This window comes from Dermacentor variabilis, chromosome 1 (genome assembly GCF_050947875.1).
Source record: "Dermacentor variabilis isolate Ectoservices chromosome 1, ASM5094787v1, whole genome shotgun sequence".
NCBI classification, from domain to species: Eukaryota; Metazoa; Arthropoda; class Arachnida; order Ixodida; family Ixodidae; genus Dermacentor; species Dermacentor variabilis.
This window is the reverse complement of record NC_134568.1, coordinates 242,322,419-242,340,271: the sequence shown is the minus strand read 5'-3', so window position 1 is coordinate 242,340,271 and position 17,853 is coordinate 242,322,419. Positions and strand designations below refer to the sequence as shown.

Here is a 17,853-nt window from a genome sequence, read left to right as displayed (position 1 = left end):
TCTGGCACTTCAGTGGCAAAGCGAGAAAATGAGCATCAAAGCAAACAGAAGCCAAAATATCCATGCTGGGTGTGCAACCGCACGTCCAGGAGCCAAACCTAGTATGTGCAACGGCCTCCAATGATGAGTGGCAGACGGTATTAAAATGTATCTTTGGCCACATACTCTGCTGTTCAAATTTCATTTTATGCCAACACACATTCAGATATTTAATATGCTCACGATTTTACAAGATTGTGCAGCTGTCAGAAAACAGATAAACTGGCTTTGTCAAACAGGCACGTAAGGCAGAATGACAAATTAGCTTACATGTGCATAACTCAGAATACAACATTTTAGGTATAATAAATTTTAAAATCACAAATGAACATGGCATGCAAAATGACAAACATTATCTAGTACAGGGGTAGCCAAATTGCAGCTCACAAGGTGCATGCTGCTCTTCTCAGACTTAATCATGGCTTGTAACCAGCTGTAGATGAGGCATTCACTGTCCAATACAATACATATAAATATGCTCAATACTGCATTACATATTTCTCAACTAGTTAGTCTCCACAAACATTTGCATCTGAAGTTATCAGAATCTAGACCATTGATCCTCAGCAGGCAGAAAAAGCAATCAAAATGCAGCCAATCGTACTGAGTTCTCAAACTCCCATTATTTTGCAGTAACTAGACCAAAATCATGAACTCTTTGGAGCTTTATACCAAAATTAATAGAAGGCCAACTTGGTACTATACTCGTGGACAGCTTTCTGTGGCAATGAAGGGAAAGCTATGGAGGCAAAGCGCACACAAGTGAGAGCGCTTCTGAAAAAGAGTCCTGCATTTTCATCCACATTAGTTTAAGCTGGGGAAGAGAAAACATAAACGCCTTATTAGTAGGCTTGTGCGAATAGTGCTTTTTTTGGTTCGAAGCGAATAGTAATTCTTCTCGAATAATTTCGAAACGAATGCTTTGAATAGTAGCAAGTAAAGAAAAAAAAAAAACGGCAGAGGGCTAAGATCTGGAATTTATTCAAGGAAAGTAAACAACTTCATTATTTACGAAAATCTACAAATTTTCGTGCAAAAACACTAGCTGTTCCACATGCTGGGGTTTGAGGTGCTCCCTTCTGCAGCTTACAACGGCTCCTGCAGTCGAAAAAAGCCTTTCACTTCTTGTCTGGGTGGCTGGTATCGAAAGATACCCATGGGCAGCTGCAACCAGGGTTGGGTAAAGGCTGCCCTTGCTTTTCCACCACACAAGGGGGGCCTTCAAGTAGCCAGCAAACTCATCCGAGATTGTACGGCTTGACTGATGATGTGCACGCGAACTGAAGTGTGTAAAAGCACTCCACACAGAGTCCCCTGATGGGTCTACAGAGCAGGTGCTGTTCTCACTTGTTGATGTACCATGTTAATCAACTGGCACAGTCTCTTCTGCTGCCGTTGTGATTAGAGTGAACGCCCATTGCTTTGCGTGTCATTCAGCATAACAGACATCTTTGTATCTAGGATCGACCAACATTGCCAATGCAGGAAGGCGTGACATCTTGATATCAGGGAACCTCGTCTTAATGCTACGCAAAAGGCTTGAGGCAAGCAATGCTGCCTCACCACCTTCGGAAACATGTTCAGCTAGTACCACCTCGGTACACTGCAACAGGGGAATGGCTTGTGACAGCATGGGATATCTGTCCCCAAACGGTTCAGTTGTGGCATGGTCAAGTGGCTTCAAGACTTGCACTGCTGCATTCATAAGCTTCCACTCACTTGAGTTCAAGTTTGGAACTCCGTCAGCTTCTGAAAGTTCTACAGTGATGACTGTACGGAGCTTCACGAGCCCGGCCATCATGGCATGCTCACTGTTCCATCGCATTGGGACGTCTTGTATAACCTCGAGAGGGTCCAGCTGCATGTCTCTCTCAATTTCCTGAAGCTGTCCTCGGGCCTTCGCACTCTGTCTGTATCTAGCCACAATCGCTCTGGCCTTAGCACAGAGCTGCAAAAACCCTGACACTTCTCTTTTGGCATCAGTGACACACAACTGAAGGGTGTGTCCGAAACAATGCACACCACTCCAGGAGGACCGCGCTACAGCAGAAGTAAAGTTCCTTCCATTATCTGTAACGACGAAGATCGGCACAGTATCGTGGCCTGGAAGTTCCCACTCCTCGATGACACCTGCAATAAATAGCTCCAGGTTTTCTGCACTGTGAGAGTCTGTCATCTCCGTGCAAGCCAATGCATGCACGTGTTGCACGAAGTCGCTGTCCATGACGTGACAAGTTACACAAACGTAGCTGTCATTTGCCCGCAATGTCCAACCATCAGTTCTGATTGAAAGCGACTCCATTCCGCTCGCAAAAATGTCCCCGAGCTTCTTTTTCACCTTTTCTTTGCTTGATATGTATAGGTCCGGAATAATCGCTCTCGAAAATGTTGTCCCGAGACGGCACAGCGTAATCCGGCTTAGCGAACTTCATCATGTCGAGGAAACCCGGTTCTTCGACAATGTTGTAGGGGTGCATACCACGAGCTACGAAGCGAGCTATCACTTTTGTCATCTGTTAGGCTTTTGGGGCCGACGTTTTCATTTTTGGCTTAAAACTGTCGGCTATGGATGGCTGCTGACCACTTGCCTTGCTTGCCCCCTTGAGCTTGAATGGCCTTTCACGTGCATCCCTCTTCTTTTGGTAGTCCTTGTGCAAGTCCGGGTGTCTCCTTAAATGTGTTGCTAGAGTTGTTGACATACTTGTCGGGGTCTTCAGGACTGTCTTGCGTTTAAGATATCGAGCTTTGGTTCCCGGCGGAATCTTTACAAAAAAGTTCCAAATCTGATTGCTGGCCGCATGCAATCCGGTGGTGCTCTCTGGAGTGGTCCAAGGCGGCTGGAATTGATCAAATGCCGCCGCGGCAGAGACAGTCACCCACTAAACGGAATCGACCACACCACGACGACGACGAAATGCGTTTTTGTATGCCTTTGTTCTGAGTATAGTTCTTTCTCCTGGTTTGGATTGGATTGGAGTGGGAAAAGTATTACTGAATCCAAAACCAAAACTTCCGAAAACGCCTTCTCCCTGCCACGTGTGGCTATTCGTTCGAGCCGAGTACTTCAAAATTTCCGAATAACAAAATTCGAATCGAAGCGAATATCGAATAGCGCATTATTCGTTCAACTATTCGAAAAAATCAAATGTTCGCAACAACCTACATATTAGCAACAGTTAAATAAGATAAAACACACCACTGAATGTAAACGTTAACTTATTTTGCGGCTTTTGCCTTCGCGTCTGGGCAAACGCGAAACCGTCGCACGTGGAAGCTACGTCGATTCAGCGTCTGTTCCGAGCAACCAAAAGCACTGTCAAACGCTGGCGGACTACTTGGAGAGGTAACACCTGTGCAGAAGCTCTGTCCCCGTAGCTTTCCTTTCATTGCCACAGAAAGTTATCCACGAGTATAGTAACTGTGCTAGCATGGGAATTATGGGAAGTACGTGACTTTGCCTAAACTTCATCATTCTGGTTTTAAACAACATTGTAGATTTCGTTATTACCTTTTATAAGGCTCATTTCTCATCCCAAAATTCTTGTTTGGAAACAATCAGCCATGTTTAGCGTCTTAGATTTAATAGGTTTTCAGGACATTATAAACAATAAATTGTTCAGGAAATTAAAAATCAACACAGTAAGTGAGCGTCACTCGCCAATCATCTAGATTTAGTGATATGCACAGTAAAGAACTGCTACATTCATGCCCTGGAAAATATTCAACTATTACAATTAACTATTGTACAACAATGAAATGCTCTAAAGGAACACTGAGGGTTAGAACACCAACACAACTAAACCAAACACAAATAGGTACCATGCTTTCTTAATGTGCTATGTATGCTCTTCCCATGGTATTGCTGCACCAGATTTCCCTGCATTATTGTTAGTATAAAACTATGTCTGTTTGGCCACCCCTGGTATGGTGTAATTATCACAGGTCCACTAGTTTCATGCTCACCTTTGCCTCCTCAATCTCTGCTTCTACTAGCCTTGATATAACAGAAGGACTATTGGGTTTTATTTCTATTGCTTCCTTCGTCTTGTCAATCTCTTCTCTCTGAAAGAAAAGAAGCCAACAGCGTTCATTGATAAACAATACAAATGAAACGAGAAAATCGTCACCCACCTAGTTGTAGCACGAAGTTACAAAAGAAACACATATGGGTTTCTCAGAAGGAAAGCTTTGCACTTGAAGAAAAATTCATCCTGGTCCAGGAATTGAACTAGGAACCAACACCTTTCCGGGGATGCTGAATATGGCAAATCAATTCAGTTGTCGATTAATTTGACCTCATGCTGCACTCTGCTAACCTCCTGGTTAGCTCAGATGGTAGATTGATAGCATGCAGTTTGATCCCTGAACCAGGACAAATTTTTCAACTGAGAAGCTTTTGAGAAACCCGTAAGGGTTTCCATTGCAGCTTAATGCTACAACTGGATGGATGACAGTTTACCCGTTTCATGACCCTTCCTCCCACTTTGCAGCCTTCCACTGAACTGAAGCGCCCATACACATCACACGAGTTAATACAAGAGCGAATCAAAAGTCTTTGCCCCGATTTTTTTTTCGTCAAATTACGGCTGTAAATGCGAAGTCAACATATCCATTCCCAGCGGTGGACCTTTGACGGCAGTGCTGTTATCAGTTGTTGAATATGGCGTTTATGTTTCACACATCCACAGCGCACAAGCAACGAAGTGTGATTCGTTTTCTATGGAACAAGGGACAAACACCCATCGAGTCCACAGGGAAATGCAGCCCACGTATGGGGAAAGGTGTCTTGCTTTGAGAAGTGCGAGGTGGCGGTGTTGCGAGTTCGTAAAAGGCCGTGGAGACTTGCATGAAAATGAGTGTGGTTCCACAGTCAGCTGGACGAATTCTACCACAGAAGCATCTCAAATTTAGTGCTGCAATGGGACAAATGTCTGAACTGGTGTGGGGACCATGTGGAAAAATAGTTTAAGGTATGTAGAATAGTATGTACCTATGTAATTACCTGTATTTACCTTATTTTGGCTCATAAAAAATAGGCCCCCCCCCCCCCCCCAAAGACTTTCTGATTCACCCTCGTAATAATGACAGGCACCAATGATAATGTGTTGGTTGCAGACTAATGCTTACGTCAAATTAGTGCTCCAAAACACAACCCAAATACTGTGAAATATGAAACATTGTAAGGCTGTCTCATTTTAGTATCACTGTGTTAGATCATCATTATTGCTTGTGGGAAACGAGAAGACAACACTAACCACTGGTATAAGCACTCATCCTGGCTGGCATCTCTCCATTCCCCTTCATTGCATATGGCCGTGTTTCATAGCAGCTTTGTTTTATTTTTTATTTTCCCCTCTTCAAAGATGCAGCCGTAATATTGCATTTGTATAATATTCTAGTTTTCTTTAATTGAATATGTGTGCTGATAGAAGCTATTTAGTGCGATTATTAAAATCTATCAATCATAAAGGTTTATTTGCCAGTCTTGCATGTACTTATAAATTCTTTTGTATATTTGGTTTTTATTGCCTCTTTTCAATGTATGTCAGACATTCAATATATATTAGACACAATCTTTATCTACTGTCCCATTTACTCAATGCCTCCCATGAGGACTGTACGGGTACCTTTATATAAATACATTAGCAAGCAGGTACAGCGACATTGTTGAAGATGCAACGGCGTCCACTCAATAGCTTGAGAACTCTAAAACTCCATTATTACTTTTTATTTTGAAAAAAATCATGCAGCTCCCATGCACTATGGTATGTCAGCAAAGCTTTGGTGAGCCAGTAAGACGGAACAGCACATCTTGACGAGATGCACAGCAGACTTTGGCGCTAACGTGCCCCACAATGGTCAGCTAAGGTGGAAGCAGAGAAACGGGGCACAGCAACCCCGCTGACCACAGCATGTAAACCTTCGCATGCCACAAAGGTCTCATGAGAAAGCATGTGCTTCCCAAAGTGCGAGTTGGCACTGGCACAACAGAAGTATGGATGCAATTGGAGCCTAATGTTTAAGACCATCGTGCTGTTGTGCTGGGAGGCCAAAGTTCAATCCCAGCAAAGGATATTAATTCTTTCCTTTTTTAAAAAAATTTCTATGTGTGAGCTATTTGACCAAACAACAGCCACAGTCAGTAAAGAAGTGAAGATTAAGTGAAGATTCACAAAAAATTTTCACTTAAAATTTTTATTGGGAAGTATTCACCAAGTTAACGATCATTATAAAGCAAAATTTTTTCCTACAAGCAGCTTAGAGCCCTATGAATGGGCCACTTCTGCCAGGCCAACACAAACTTTACCATAATGAGGCTAAGGTAGCCACAATGAAGGAGAATGCAAGGTGAAGCTAAGCATAACTGTTGCAAAACAATTCCAACAAAAAGATTAGCTATACGTAAACTACCCATACAAGTTTTGAAAAGCTGTCTAATCTGTAAAAGATACTGATGTAAAGTGGTAATAAGATGGTAATGATTATTGTTTGTATGGTATACACAAGCGGTGTTTTTGTAAAACAAATAAGTGCAACATACAAGTTTAGCACTTGCCCAGACTAATTTATTATGTTGATGAAGTGCTGTACTACACTATACTACTACAGAATGGGGCATCTTTTTTTTTTTTTTTTCACCAAGTTTTAGGTGGCTCATATACAGAGAAGTTCAGCTGAAGTAGCAGGATCTTGGCAATCCCTGCTTTAAGATTAAATATGATTTGCAAATTAGCATACCCGTTTTGTTTTACGTTTATGCCGCTTGGTAACTGTCCCCTTCACCACTGTTGAGGAATTTGTGCTTGCAATACTGGATTCCATTGCCACATGTGTGGATTCTTTTCTTTGACTGCCTCCCGTGTCAGTTCCATTGATATAGCTGAGCAGTTCTTCCACTTCTCGGTCATCTTCATGTCGTTCCTTGTGATGATTTTGTTGCTGCTGCTTGGCCATGTGAATTGCCTCTGCCTAGAAGGTGCAAAGAAAGCATTCACGTGCACAAGTAATTAAAATGACACATTTAACAGACAAAATACTGCAACTTTTAATTATTACTGCTGCTCCACTTGGAACAGAAATACAGTACTTGAGAAGGAGTTTTGCTTTCACAGTAAAGACCATAAAGATAAGCAAAAAAAAAATTATATAATGGCATACATCACGCATAAAGACATGGAATCTGGAACTATAAATGCAAATGCTAGTTGCAATTTACAGTACAGCAGTTTGTGCTTGGCAGACATGGTCCCTCATCCCCCATTTTGCCATAACAAAGGTACTGTGCTTTATATTATAGAGTAAAATTAAAGGAGTACTGACATGACATTTTCGACTTGTCATGTCATTCTGTTAAATATTAGCAAGTGTCAGAGAACCCTATACAATTTACCTTAATACTTGTTTCACTAAACCAATTTCACTTTTGGTACCCAGGAGATGCACGTGTCATGACGTCACAATACACTGGCTCGCTCTGTTCCTGTGAATGCTGGAGCTACCAAGCATGAGCTCAGCCAAAAAAAATTGTGTGATCCTCTGCACGCAAATGGCATGCAGTAGAGTTTCTAAAAATTTGAAAATATGTCACTGCTCCTTTAAAGGGGCCGTGAAGCACTTTTTATCAATGTCAAAAAAAGCATTTGAAGTTATACTATTTCAGAAATACTTTGCAGCAAAAAGTACTTCAGTGCGTTCAGCAGAAGCAGAGTTATTGGCAATCAAAGATGGCCTTTAATTCCCTTCGTAGTGCTCCCACTCCTTCTTCAATGCCGTGCACTGCGAAGGCTATGGCGAAGCGAAACGTACCCGCAATGCTCCACCTACTGAATGTCACCGTGGCGAGCAGTTCAAATTCAATTTTGGATGCTCACGTAAATGCCACTATTTCTGATTTTGGCGCCTACGATGCACCAAACACTGTTGTTCTCAGTGAGCCACTGTGCGCTCAGCGAGTGGGCTTGTTGCATCACTCCACAGCAGCTGTGGTATCTACGCTATGTGGCAGATAGTAGCTACATGCAACTGTAGTGTGTATGCGCAGTACTTGCTTTGTGCATGACAGAGCTGGAGTGCGCTCTCGCGCTTATGTGCTTCAGCCTGGTCGTGCAATGTGGTGCGGACCAGCTTTGTCCTGCACCAGCTTGACCGACTGATAGTAGCCACATCCAACTTGTGCCTTTTAAAGCACTGTCAATAGCTTACAATGAAGTGGTGTCTGCAAAGCATCTAACCAGGAGCAGCAAGGAGTGAGCGCGCACTGGCAAGCGTACATGCTGTCTGACCTTTATGTGAGTGTTCAAAACTAATCGAAATTAGCGAGACCCAACGCCCGTGACACCGATAAGCAGAATGGCCAAAGTTTAATTCCTATGCAGGTTGCCGCGGCCGAGCGTGAGCAGACGACAGTCGGCTTCTTCTGGAAGTACGCAATTCTTATCGCAATTAAAAAGCAGATTTTTGCTTACTTCAGCTTGTTTATTAAACTGTGTCAATAAATATACACATTAACAGTGGGAAGAAGTGTACTGATCCAAACACCTTTCTTACTATCAGCTATTGGCCAATAACAGCCGCATATGTGAATCTGTTAGATGACGAAATATGACAACCTGAAAAGAGTAAGAAGGCGTCTGTTGAAAAGATAGCGTTTGCAAGAAAAAGTTAACTATGCACTCCGCTTGTGAGTTCCATTCGCCAAGCACAATTGCAAAATTTTCCTGAAATGTTCATAACAGTGTATGCTATGTGCAGACAGTTTTTTCGCCGAGCTCGATGGTTGGTTCAGGACCCCTTTAACTAAAAGAACAGTGTGCTCTAGTTCAATACACATTAACTTACATTTAACCTACGGTAAGCTATAATGTAAACTACAGCAGCCAGTGCCTACTCTTGATGCAATACATTCCTAGGAAAGAAGTTTGGAAGGTCATTGCTCTCAAGCTCAAAATGACGTGGTGCCCTGGCTTGAGTTCCTTTGCCACTTATGTCCTTGCAAGCACATATATTTAGAGTTCTCGTTTTTGTCTGCCCCAGAAGCTCATAAATTTAGTAGCTATATGAAGGCATCACCCACAAGTTCATTGCATTACGGTACTAGCAGCAAATGCATGGTGGCCTCCACTTTTTTTTAACTTTATGTAGCGTAAACTAGCAAACATACTGCGTGGCGCTGCAGCTTCTCTTTCTGATGCATAAAGTGTATCGTGAAAGATTGATCCATGTACCCCAGGCTGAATGTTGTCGCCCATGGCTGTTGCTTTAATAGCGCTGCTGGTGAGAAACGACAGACCCTGCACGTGTAGGTCTACATTTAAAGCATGCGAAAATGACTCAAGGTTGAATACAAATCATATGGGGTGTTAAGACTCCACAATGTGTTCGACATATCTGCTCCTTTGCCCACACTCAGTATAAACAGCAGCTGCAGCTACAGAAATACGAAACCACTGTTTCAAATGACGTTTTGCTCATTAATCTTCTTGAATTTTACAACTGCCGCTTTTCCTTACTGCTGTGTTTCCCGAGTTTGTTCACTACATTGCGTACAATCGAAAATACAATTAATTTTTTGAGGACAAGATTACTGAAGATTTGATGATCCACAAAGAAGTTCCACTCTGCACATGCCTAGCTGTGGCTGAGAACAAGCAGTGTTTTAATTTAACTTCCTACTACAGCTTGGCCCACAAGGCTTTCTAACTTAATGGGGTCACAAAAAAGAAAATATCGAAATTTTAAAGCCTCAGAAATGTTTTTCAAGGTGAACCAATTTTAAGAGCTTCAAGAAGGGCTTTAAGGGCTATAGACCTTGCAGCTTTAAAATAAAGCATTAAAGTTACCAACCTATCAGTCAGAATCTTGACCCACTGACACGCAAGAAGAGGTGAAATCACATCATGTTTAAAGCATTATGAATGCAGACTTGATAAGCTATTATTCATGTAAAGGCAAGTTTAAAAGGTAAGCAAAATTTTGAAGGACAGAAAAAAGATAGGACGAATCGGTCCAACTATCCACCTAGGTCGTTCTCATCATGTGCAACTTTTATTCTTGTTTTCCACTTGTACTCCTCATGGCTGCCTGTGATACTATCAGAAGCAGTCTGTGTACATTAGTATAGATGTAGGCAAATCACAGTGCATTGTAGACAAAGTATGAACGCAGAAATGAGACACACAGGCACGCAGTGCCCTATGTGTCTTGTTTCTGTGGTCATCCCTTGTCTATAACGCACTGTGGTTTATTTACCTATACCTATGCAAAACCAATTAGCCCAAATTTCCGTTTTACTGTGTGCATTAGCACACAATATAAGTAATATGTTCACATTTTGCATGTTTCCAATGGGTTTTATAGCACCCTTGGTAAGAGCATCATCTTTCAGGCTTCCCTGTACTACAGAAGTTGTTAGAAAACAAACTCTTGTTAGATGCGACAGAGGCAATGCATTTCTCACTTAATTTTGTGATGTCTAACAAGGCTAATTATTAGATCTAGTATTTGGTGGTAGGGATGGGTATGGTAAATGGCAGTGCACAATATCTCTCAAATCAGAAAAGACTCAGCTGAAGCAAACAAACATCTTGGGCTATTTTCAATGAACCTATATCCCCTTCAGATGCCAATTCATTCTATCCACTGAAAATTTAGTTTAAACATCATTCTTGCACCTTCATAATCATGAAAACTGCATCGCTGCAGAACAAATTAAGACTGTTCAAGTTTTTAGTGAGCTTTGTCAAACTTACAGAATGTAGGCTTTGTGCGAGAACTCTTTACAGGAACATTAGAGATGATAACAACTATTTCATGTCCAGCATACTTGGAAAGAACCTGCCCAGACACTTCAAACGTATTCCTGATGTAAAACACTGTGAAAACAATGAAAGAGCTGAACCCCCTAAATGCAGACAAACTGACACTTAGGTTCAAGATCCAGCCTTTCACTCATCCAACCTTCCAACTTATCTTATTAAATGACTTCACACTTATTATTCAAACTTCCAACACAGGTTCAATCAGAAGTGCTTCAAGATATTTGCAACACAGTTCTAATATAACTTTAATCAGTGCTTCTGATTTTGAAGCACTATCTTCAGGTGCACAATTGTGCACATAGCACTTGAAGGAGATATGGAGAACTTGAAGTGTAAGAAAGAAGTATTCAAGACAGACTTCCTTGAAGTATTTTGAAAAAGGCCAAGGACATAACAAAACACAGTCAAAAAAGAAGCAGTTTACAGTCATTGTAAATACTCTGCCTTAGTCATAGGTAAGAAATAAAAAAAATTCGAATTAAGTGCAGGAACATAGCCATGTATTGGTCACATTTCACTACTACAGTGCAGTGAAGCTGTGCCAAAAAATGGGACAGACACGTCCCAGTATCCATTAAGAGTTCAAAGGACACAAAAAGAGAAATGCTGTATATTATTGCAAAGGGCTGCACTCTCAAATTTGAGGCAAAATATTAAAGAAATATATTTCAGAAATTATTCATATATGGGCAGTATCCCCTTTTTCTGAGTGCAGCTCATGATCAGTGCATCGTGTGAGTGTGCAATAATCTGCGACATAATTTGTGCTGCACAATCTTCATTAGGGTGCCTCTATGTCAGCACTGGCATTGCGGTACCCTATATCTGGTATGAGGCCCCCCATACCTCTGCAGCTCTCAGAGATATCCATACAGCATGTTCAGACAGTGTTTCACATAGTGCATGCTGCATTGTGTGATCCTCCACAAATCTCTACATTTTACAGTTGATAGTGTGACCAGAAGCATTTGCATCATCATGCAACTATTATCCTGGCAGCCTGCAGGTTGTCTTATCCTGTTTTCCCGCTAAGCGTCAGCATTTGCGGATCCTGCTAACATCTGAGGGCTTATGACACATTCAGTAGACAGCCGTTGCTACCACGTGCTGTTACAGAAAGGAACGAAAGCATGAGGGTCTGTACAGAAGTGCATGTGCCATTTAAATGCCAGCTGCACCAACTCCTCATGCTTCACAAGCATGCTTGTGCACCAAGTTGGATGCCTTTGCTTCTGCACTGCTTGTCAAAAACACCAATAGCTGGTACTGTGTTTAACGTTTCATTCACATTTCTAGAAAACACTCATAGTTTTATCATAGCATAGATAACTCCCTTTCTAACACCGATACAAGACAGTACTTTGCACATGGCTTGCCAAGTATATGCTTGCATCAGATTGGTTTGCAGAGCACACTTCGGGTGGACTGGGCTCCAGTTGCTCTGGCTTCAATGTTACATGCCAGTATCTACAGCCGAGATAGCCAACAGTAAAAATTTTAGCATACAGTGGGAAAAAAAAATTTGTTTAAGGTAGAAAAACGTGTATAGACAACACCTGAAAATCTTAACCCAAGATTGAAACAAAAGTGGGTCCCTTAAATGGGAACACATGGTACAGTTGACCCTCGGTATATCAAATTTAAATGGGATTGGAAAAATGTTCAATGTACAAAAATATACTCAAGTAGGCATAACTATTATCCTCAATGTCACACAGGCAGCTAAGCCAACAAAGATGCCAAGGACATCATAGGGTAAATTACTTATACTTAATAATTGAATTAAAGAAATGATAAATTAGTATGATAATTATTGATAAATGACAATTATTATACGTGCGATGCTCTAGAGCATCGCACACATAATGCGAAGTTGTGGGATTATTCCCCACCTGCAGCAAGTTGTTTTTTTCATCCACTTTCATTGCCATTAATTTATCATTTTTTTATTCAATTAGTAAGTATAATTTCCCCTATGATGCCCTTGGCATCTTTGTTTGTTGGCTTCTCATTATATGATTAATAAAAATCGGGCCCCTCGGTTAACCCCATTTTCTTCTCGTTCACAGGCAGCTAACAGAGATTGTCGGAAGGCTACTCTATGTTGCATTTATAGCTCCTAATTGTGAGCTTCTGCATAAGAATGCATTTCATACTGCAGTGCCATAGCTCTACAGATGCTTCACAGCGATGTTACATGGGTGCTGGCATCTTTGAACACGTGACCGCGCTGCCACTGAGCTCCTTCTGGCCTCCCCTTCCTGATAGCAGAAGATGTACCGAGTATATTCAGAAAAGCGCTGTTTTCACTTTTTGGGTGAATTATTCACCAGTGACACAAACAAAACGGGAGTGCTGATGTTAATTTATCCAGGGTTTTGTTTTATCCAGATGGAGGAGAGTTTTAATACTCCATTACGCCATCGGAGGGTGGATGTGCATGCTCCAATGAAGCAATACATGATTATGCATACTTTGTTTTCTTGTATTTCTCGTAACAGCCAAACAGCTCTTACCACCTCAGTACTATGCAATCAATCCTGACAGTGGCTATGTGCATGCAATCTGTTTATAATATGTGCTGTTTTCAGTGTCATTAAAGAATGCCTCTCTGTTGCTTTCACTGCCTCTTGCAAAAATTGGTGTTCTGCACATGCATAAGCAGCGAGAACAGGGCTGCGATATTATATTGCTGCCTTTTCCAACACTATTCCTTTTTGAGCTTCGCCAGTTGTGAGAGCCGTGCTATGGCCACATTATCAATGGGATCAGTATCGAGTGGAAGGCATTGCCACAGAACTGCGGCACGCTGAGATCGCATAGTGTCAGAAGATACTTTTTCTAAGGTACAATATCACACTTTGCTTTGCTTATATGCACAATATGTTATTCTATGGAGTCAATAGTAAAAACAACAAACCCATTGGCTTCTTGCGGAGACTGAGACATTAGGCTGCACTCAGAAGGCAAGCAATGATGTTGTTTGGCATGGGAGTCGGTAGCGTTATCCCTTTTATACTTCACTATCAAACCCTTGTAAAGGGTCTTGTTACGATCGGCCAGTGGGGGCAGTGACCTTCGAACCTCTTCTGCTTAACTGAGACGAATCGCTTCAGCTTTGTGAAGTTAACATCGGCCAGACGGTGACGAGGAACGACATAGACTGTGATGCACAAAGGAGCTCACTTCGAGGTGACAACTGCCACATTCCGTGGAAGTGGTAACGACCACAGCGAAGTCTCCTGACCCTGACAAGCTGACTGTCATGAAGAGCCCACTACTCAATGAAAGGGGCCAATGTCAAGGACTTCCGTGGGAAATGCGCTGACTTGAGTCTTCGAAAATTTCGGCATGGTTGCCTTATATGCAGGTGCGATCGCGCAACATTGGAAGTGGAGTCCGGTGGAACAGTGCGACGTCATGAGTGGGATTTTGCGAACAATGCGACGATTATGATTGGCCGTGGCACAGTCATCAGATTCTCTAGTCTAGTCACCTAGGGAAGATGACTGCTTTAAATGCGGACACCTTTGATGCAGCGAGTGTGTGCTAACGCGTCCTGACGTGCTCTCCGAAAAGATGTCTGTTCTGACAGGTAGCTCATGCTACGAGAATGTTGTATGCACTCCGTGCTCAGCCCAATACAAGTATCCCTTGTTCTGTAAATAAGTTTGCCTCTCCTATGTAATTAAACCCGCTGTTTCGATTCTTCAACCTCTTGACAATGTACTCATCACTAAAGAAGCAACCCTCGTCAAGAAGGCTAGGACGACGGCGTGGGCCCACTTAGCCTCCATGTGACGTCCCGGTAGCGTAGGCTGGCTACCTGTTATAAGACGCACTGGCGGTGTAGGCTAGAGAGCGACTCTCTAGCCACAACGACGACCCTTGAATCTTACAGTCTACAGCTATTGCATACAAGTGCAAGCTTAAGTGCTCAGTGCCCTGTCGTCTTGCTCTTGTGACACTGTACCACATAATGCTTTCTGCTTGAGAGCGGCAAGCAGCAGTGTCCAAAAGTGTCCAAAAGTCGGTAACATGTGGCTGTTTTTTCTTCTGCACCATAAAGTTCAAGTTGTTTTGTCCAATTACGAGTGGCCAGTGCCTTCAATCACATGAAAACCATGCGAAATATCTTACCATATTTACTCGAATCTAGGCCGGTCCAGATTCTAAGTTGACCCCCAAAGTACGAAGCCAGAAAAAGAAACATGAAATATAGGCAAAACAAAAAAAAAGCGAGGCCAGCGTTAACAAAATGAAAAGGGAATTTATTGAGTATGAATGTGGCGAGCTCATTCTACGTCGCTATCTTTCTTATCACTGTCATCTCCTTGTTGCGGCTGGCGCACACAAAAAGCGTCTGCCATTGCTCCCTCCAACGATGGACATTTTTCTCATCAATGCCAAAGTCCTGCCCATCTTGAACATTTGACGATGCCTCTGTGGATAACACAACTTTTCATTTGAAAGCGGAAGCGTAGTGGCATTGCCTGTTTGGTGCCATTATGACGGCGACATTACAGTGTACTAGATAGGGGCAGTGTGTACAGACGGCAGAGCGCGCCACGCACCGCTTTGAAGCCGGGAGCATAGACAGGTCCCGGATGTATGCGGCGGCGCTGCAGTCGCACGGGCTGTACGGACGCGTTCTCCGTGTGTTGCGGCCAGTTGCAGCGTGCTTGCCTTGTGCTTGCTCTGAAGGGCTCTGAAGGAATTCCTCGAGTTTCTGTCTCGTTGGGAGTCACATGCAAAAGGATTGCCATTTGTTGGGCGTGTTGGTAGACTGACTTGGAAAGCATATTTAGCGCCAGCGAACTAGGACAGAAGGGAGACAACACCACAATGCGCTAACTTCAACTTGATTTTCAGTAAACACCCGCCTATTTAACTGTGCATGGGTTAAATAGGTGGGTGTTTCCTAAAAATCAAGTTGTTGAAATTAGCGCATTGTGGTGTCGTCTCCCTTACGTGCTTGTTCGCTGGCGCTAAATATGCATTCCATTGCAAAAGGACTTTGCGGCTTGAGCCAGTCGACGGCAGATAGGCTCCGTGAGACATTGTGCAGCACTTTGGCTCTGTTAGAGTACTTGGAAGGAGAGAGTTTTAAATACCTATTGACATCTAGACTAAGCCAATAAAAGTTGGAGAACTTCTTGTGAGGTAGTCGTGCGGATCCAACGATCACCCAACGCCGTCTCAATTTTTGATTGTTGTGAATTGCCTTTTTATATATTGGCGAAGGCAATGCAAACAGGGAACACAGAAGTCAGTAAATATTTGGTATCGCTACTTCCCTCACCTGATAATTCTGACAAGGAAGGGGACGTTGCGTAACAATTGACGAGTTAGTTTAAGCTGGAAATCTGACGCTGGTAGAGCAAAGGCTAAACAATACTCCGGCAGAGCACCGGGCTTATGAGGAGGAAAGTAGCGATGACCGCTTCATCCATTATATATGGCAGCGTATGTCGCGCAGAAATTTTTTATTCGCAAGAAATGTGACGACTGCCGCTCTCTTCTTTTGCAGAACTCAAGTGTCAGTGGCAGTCTCAAAATTTACGAAATTTGTGACAGGGGAGGATTGCTGTATCCCTCCAAGTTGCTTTTCGAAGCACTAAAGAAACTTGAGGGAATATATTTACAACCTTCTTCAGCAAAAAGGAGCTTTGCAGCGGCATAGTTGATGTCATGATTCTAGTGAAAGCTTTAAATCTGGCTATATAGGCTGAAAATTACATGCTGATAATTTCACATCAACAGTTGTGCGTTTTTATGTCCTAACAAGGCTGCAATTTTACTATAAAGATGTTAATCAGTGAAGAGAAGCACGACGAAAAAAGAAATTGCACTTTAAAGTTAGCTATACTGTTCTTAGCAGGCTGGTGCAAACATATGTATGCTGACCCTTTTTTGTGTTTTTCGTCTGAATGCACAACTTTTTCTGGTGCATTCAAAAAGCTAATTTTGTGAATATAATTAAAAATGAATTAAGTAATTCATTTGCGCATATTAATTCCGCTGTAGGTCTCCGTTGTTTGGGTAGGAATATACTTGCACTGTTTTTCTAAGTTTTGGCATGCTGTGTGTAGTTTTGCAGAGATCCCTTTTACTTGGCGTCATTCCTACCTGTTTCATTCGTTCCATAGAAATGTAGGATGTCGGTGTGTCTCATACTCGCACATGAGCCTGACGTTTGGGAACACTTCATGATGTAAAAAAAAAAAAAAAAACACAAATAAACTGTGCAAATGTAGTTGCGGGGCGCTCGCAAAACCGAATGGAAGAACGAGGGACAAATGTTTATCGTGAAAGAAGGTAAATGACAAGCAGGGAAGCTCTTTGGCTTTGGGCTATGTACGTACATATTGTTTTGCCTTCTCTCCTACAACAGCGGCTGAGGAACTAAGCGCTTGACGTTGGGTTGCAGATGCCGCGGCCGCTTTTTTAATGAATGCGAACCACAAAAGAAAATGTGCGCACCTGGAATCCGAGTTAGTTTAAATCAATTCGATGTCCTTTACTACGGCGTTATTTGCAGCCGACTTTTCCGTTCGAATAATTTCTAGTTACGTGGCAGCGTGGCTCAAAACAAATTTAACGGCTTTACGCCACTACTTCAGTGTCTGCAAAACCTTTTTGCTGTCAGGTTAATAAATGCGTCTAATGGGCGTTGAGATGCGCTAGGAGTGCACATACAATTCATCTCTTATATGAAGTGAATTTCGGGGATGCATCTTAACACCCGCCGACGATTTGCACGTGTATTTGATTGCGACAGAAAATGATAATCAAAATATCAGCATGCAGCACTGGCACTGCGCCGTACGTTCCGTACAGCCCATGTTCTTACAGCACCATCTCGTGCTATCTACATGAAGCGCCTCAGCGGCGAGGGCTTCCTGAACACACTGCCCCTATTCTAGTACACTGTAGCGACATTGCTCGTGTACTTCAGTTGGCTTTTGGCATGGCTAGTAGCGGCTGCAATACTGAC

General features: G+C 42.5%; 1 protein-coding gene and 1 pseudogene across 2 annotated transcripts in view; both read right to left on the bottom strand.

Annotated features, from left to right (window-relative positions):
* LOC142560377 (uncharacterized) overlaps nucleotides 1–17,853 on the bottom strand; it is a 157,237-nt gene that overhangs the window by 44,856 nt on the left and 94,528 nt on the right. For both annotated transcript variants that reach the window (XM_075672432.1, XM_075672442.1), the window contains exons 13-14: nucleotides 6,778–7,008; nucleotides 4,003–4,101 (exon numbers count right to left, since the gene is read on the bottom strand). In XM_075672432.1, coding sequence (XP_075528547.1) covers nucleotides 4,003–4,101; nucleotides 6,778–7,008 — 330 coding nt within the window. The remainder of the gene's footprint in view (nucleotides 1–4,002; nucleotides 4,102–6,777; nucleotides 7,009–17,853) is intronic.
* On the bottom strand, nucleotides 1,449–2,789 carry LOC142573193 (zinc finger BED domain-containing protein 4-like; annotated as a pseudogene).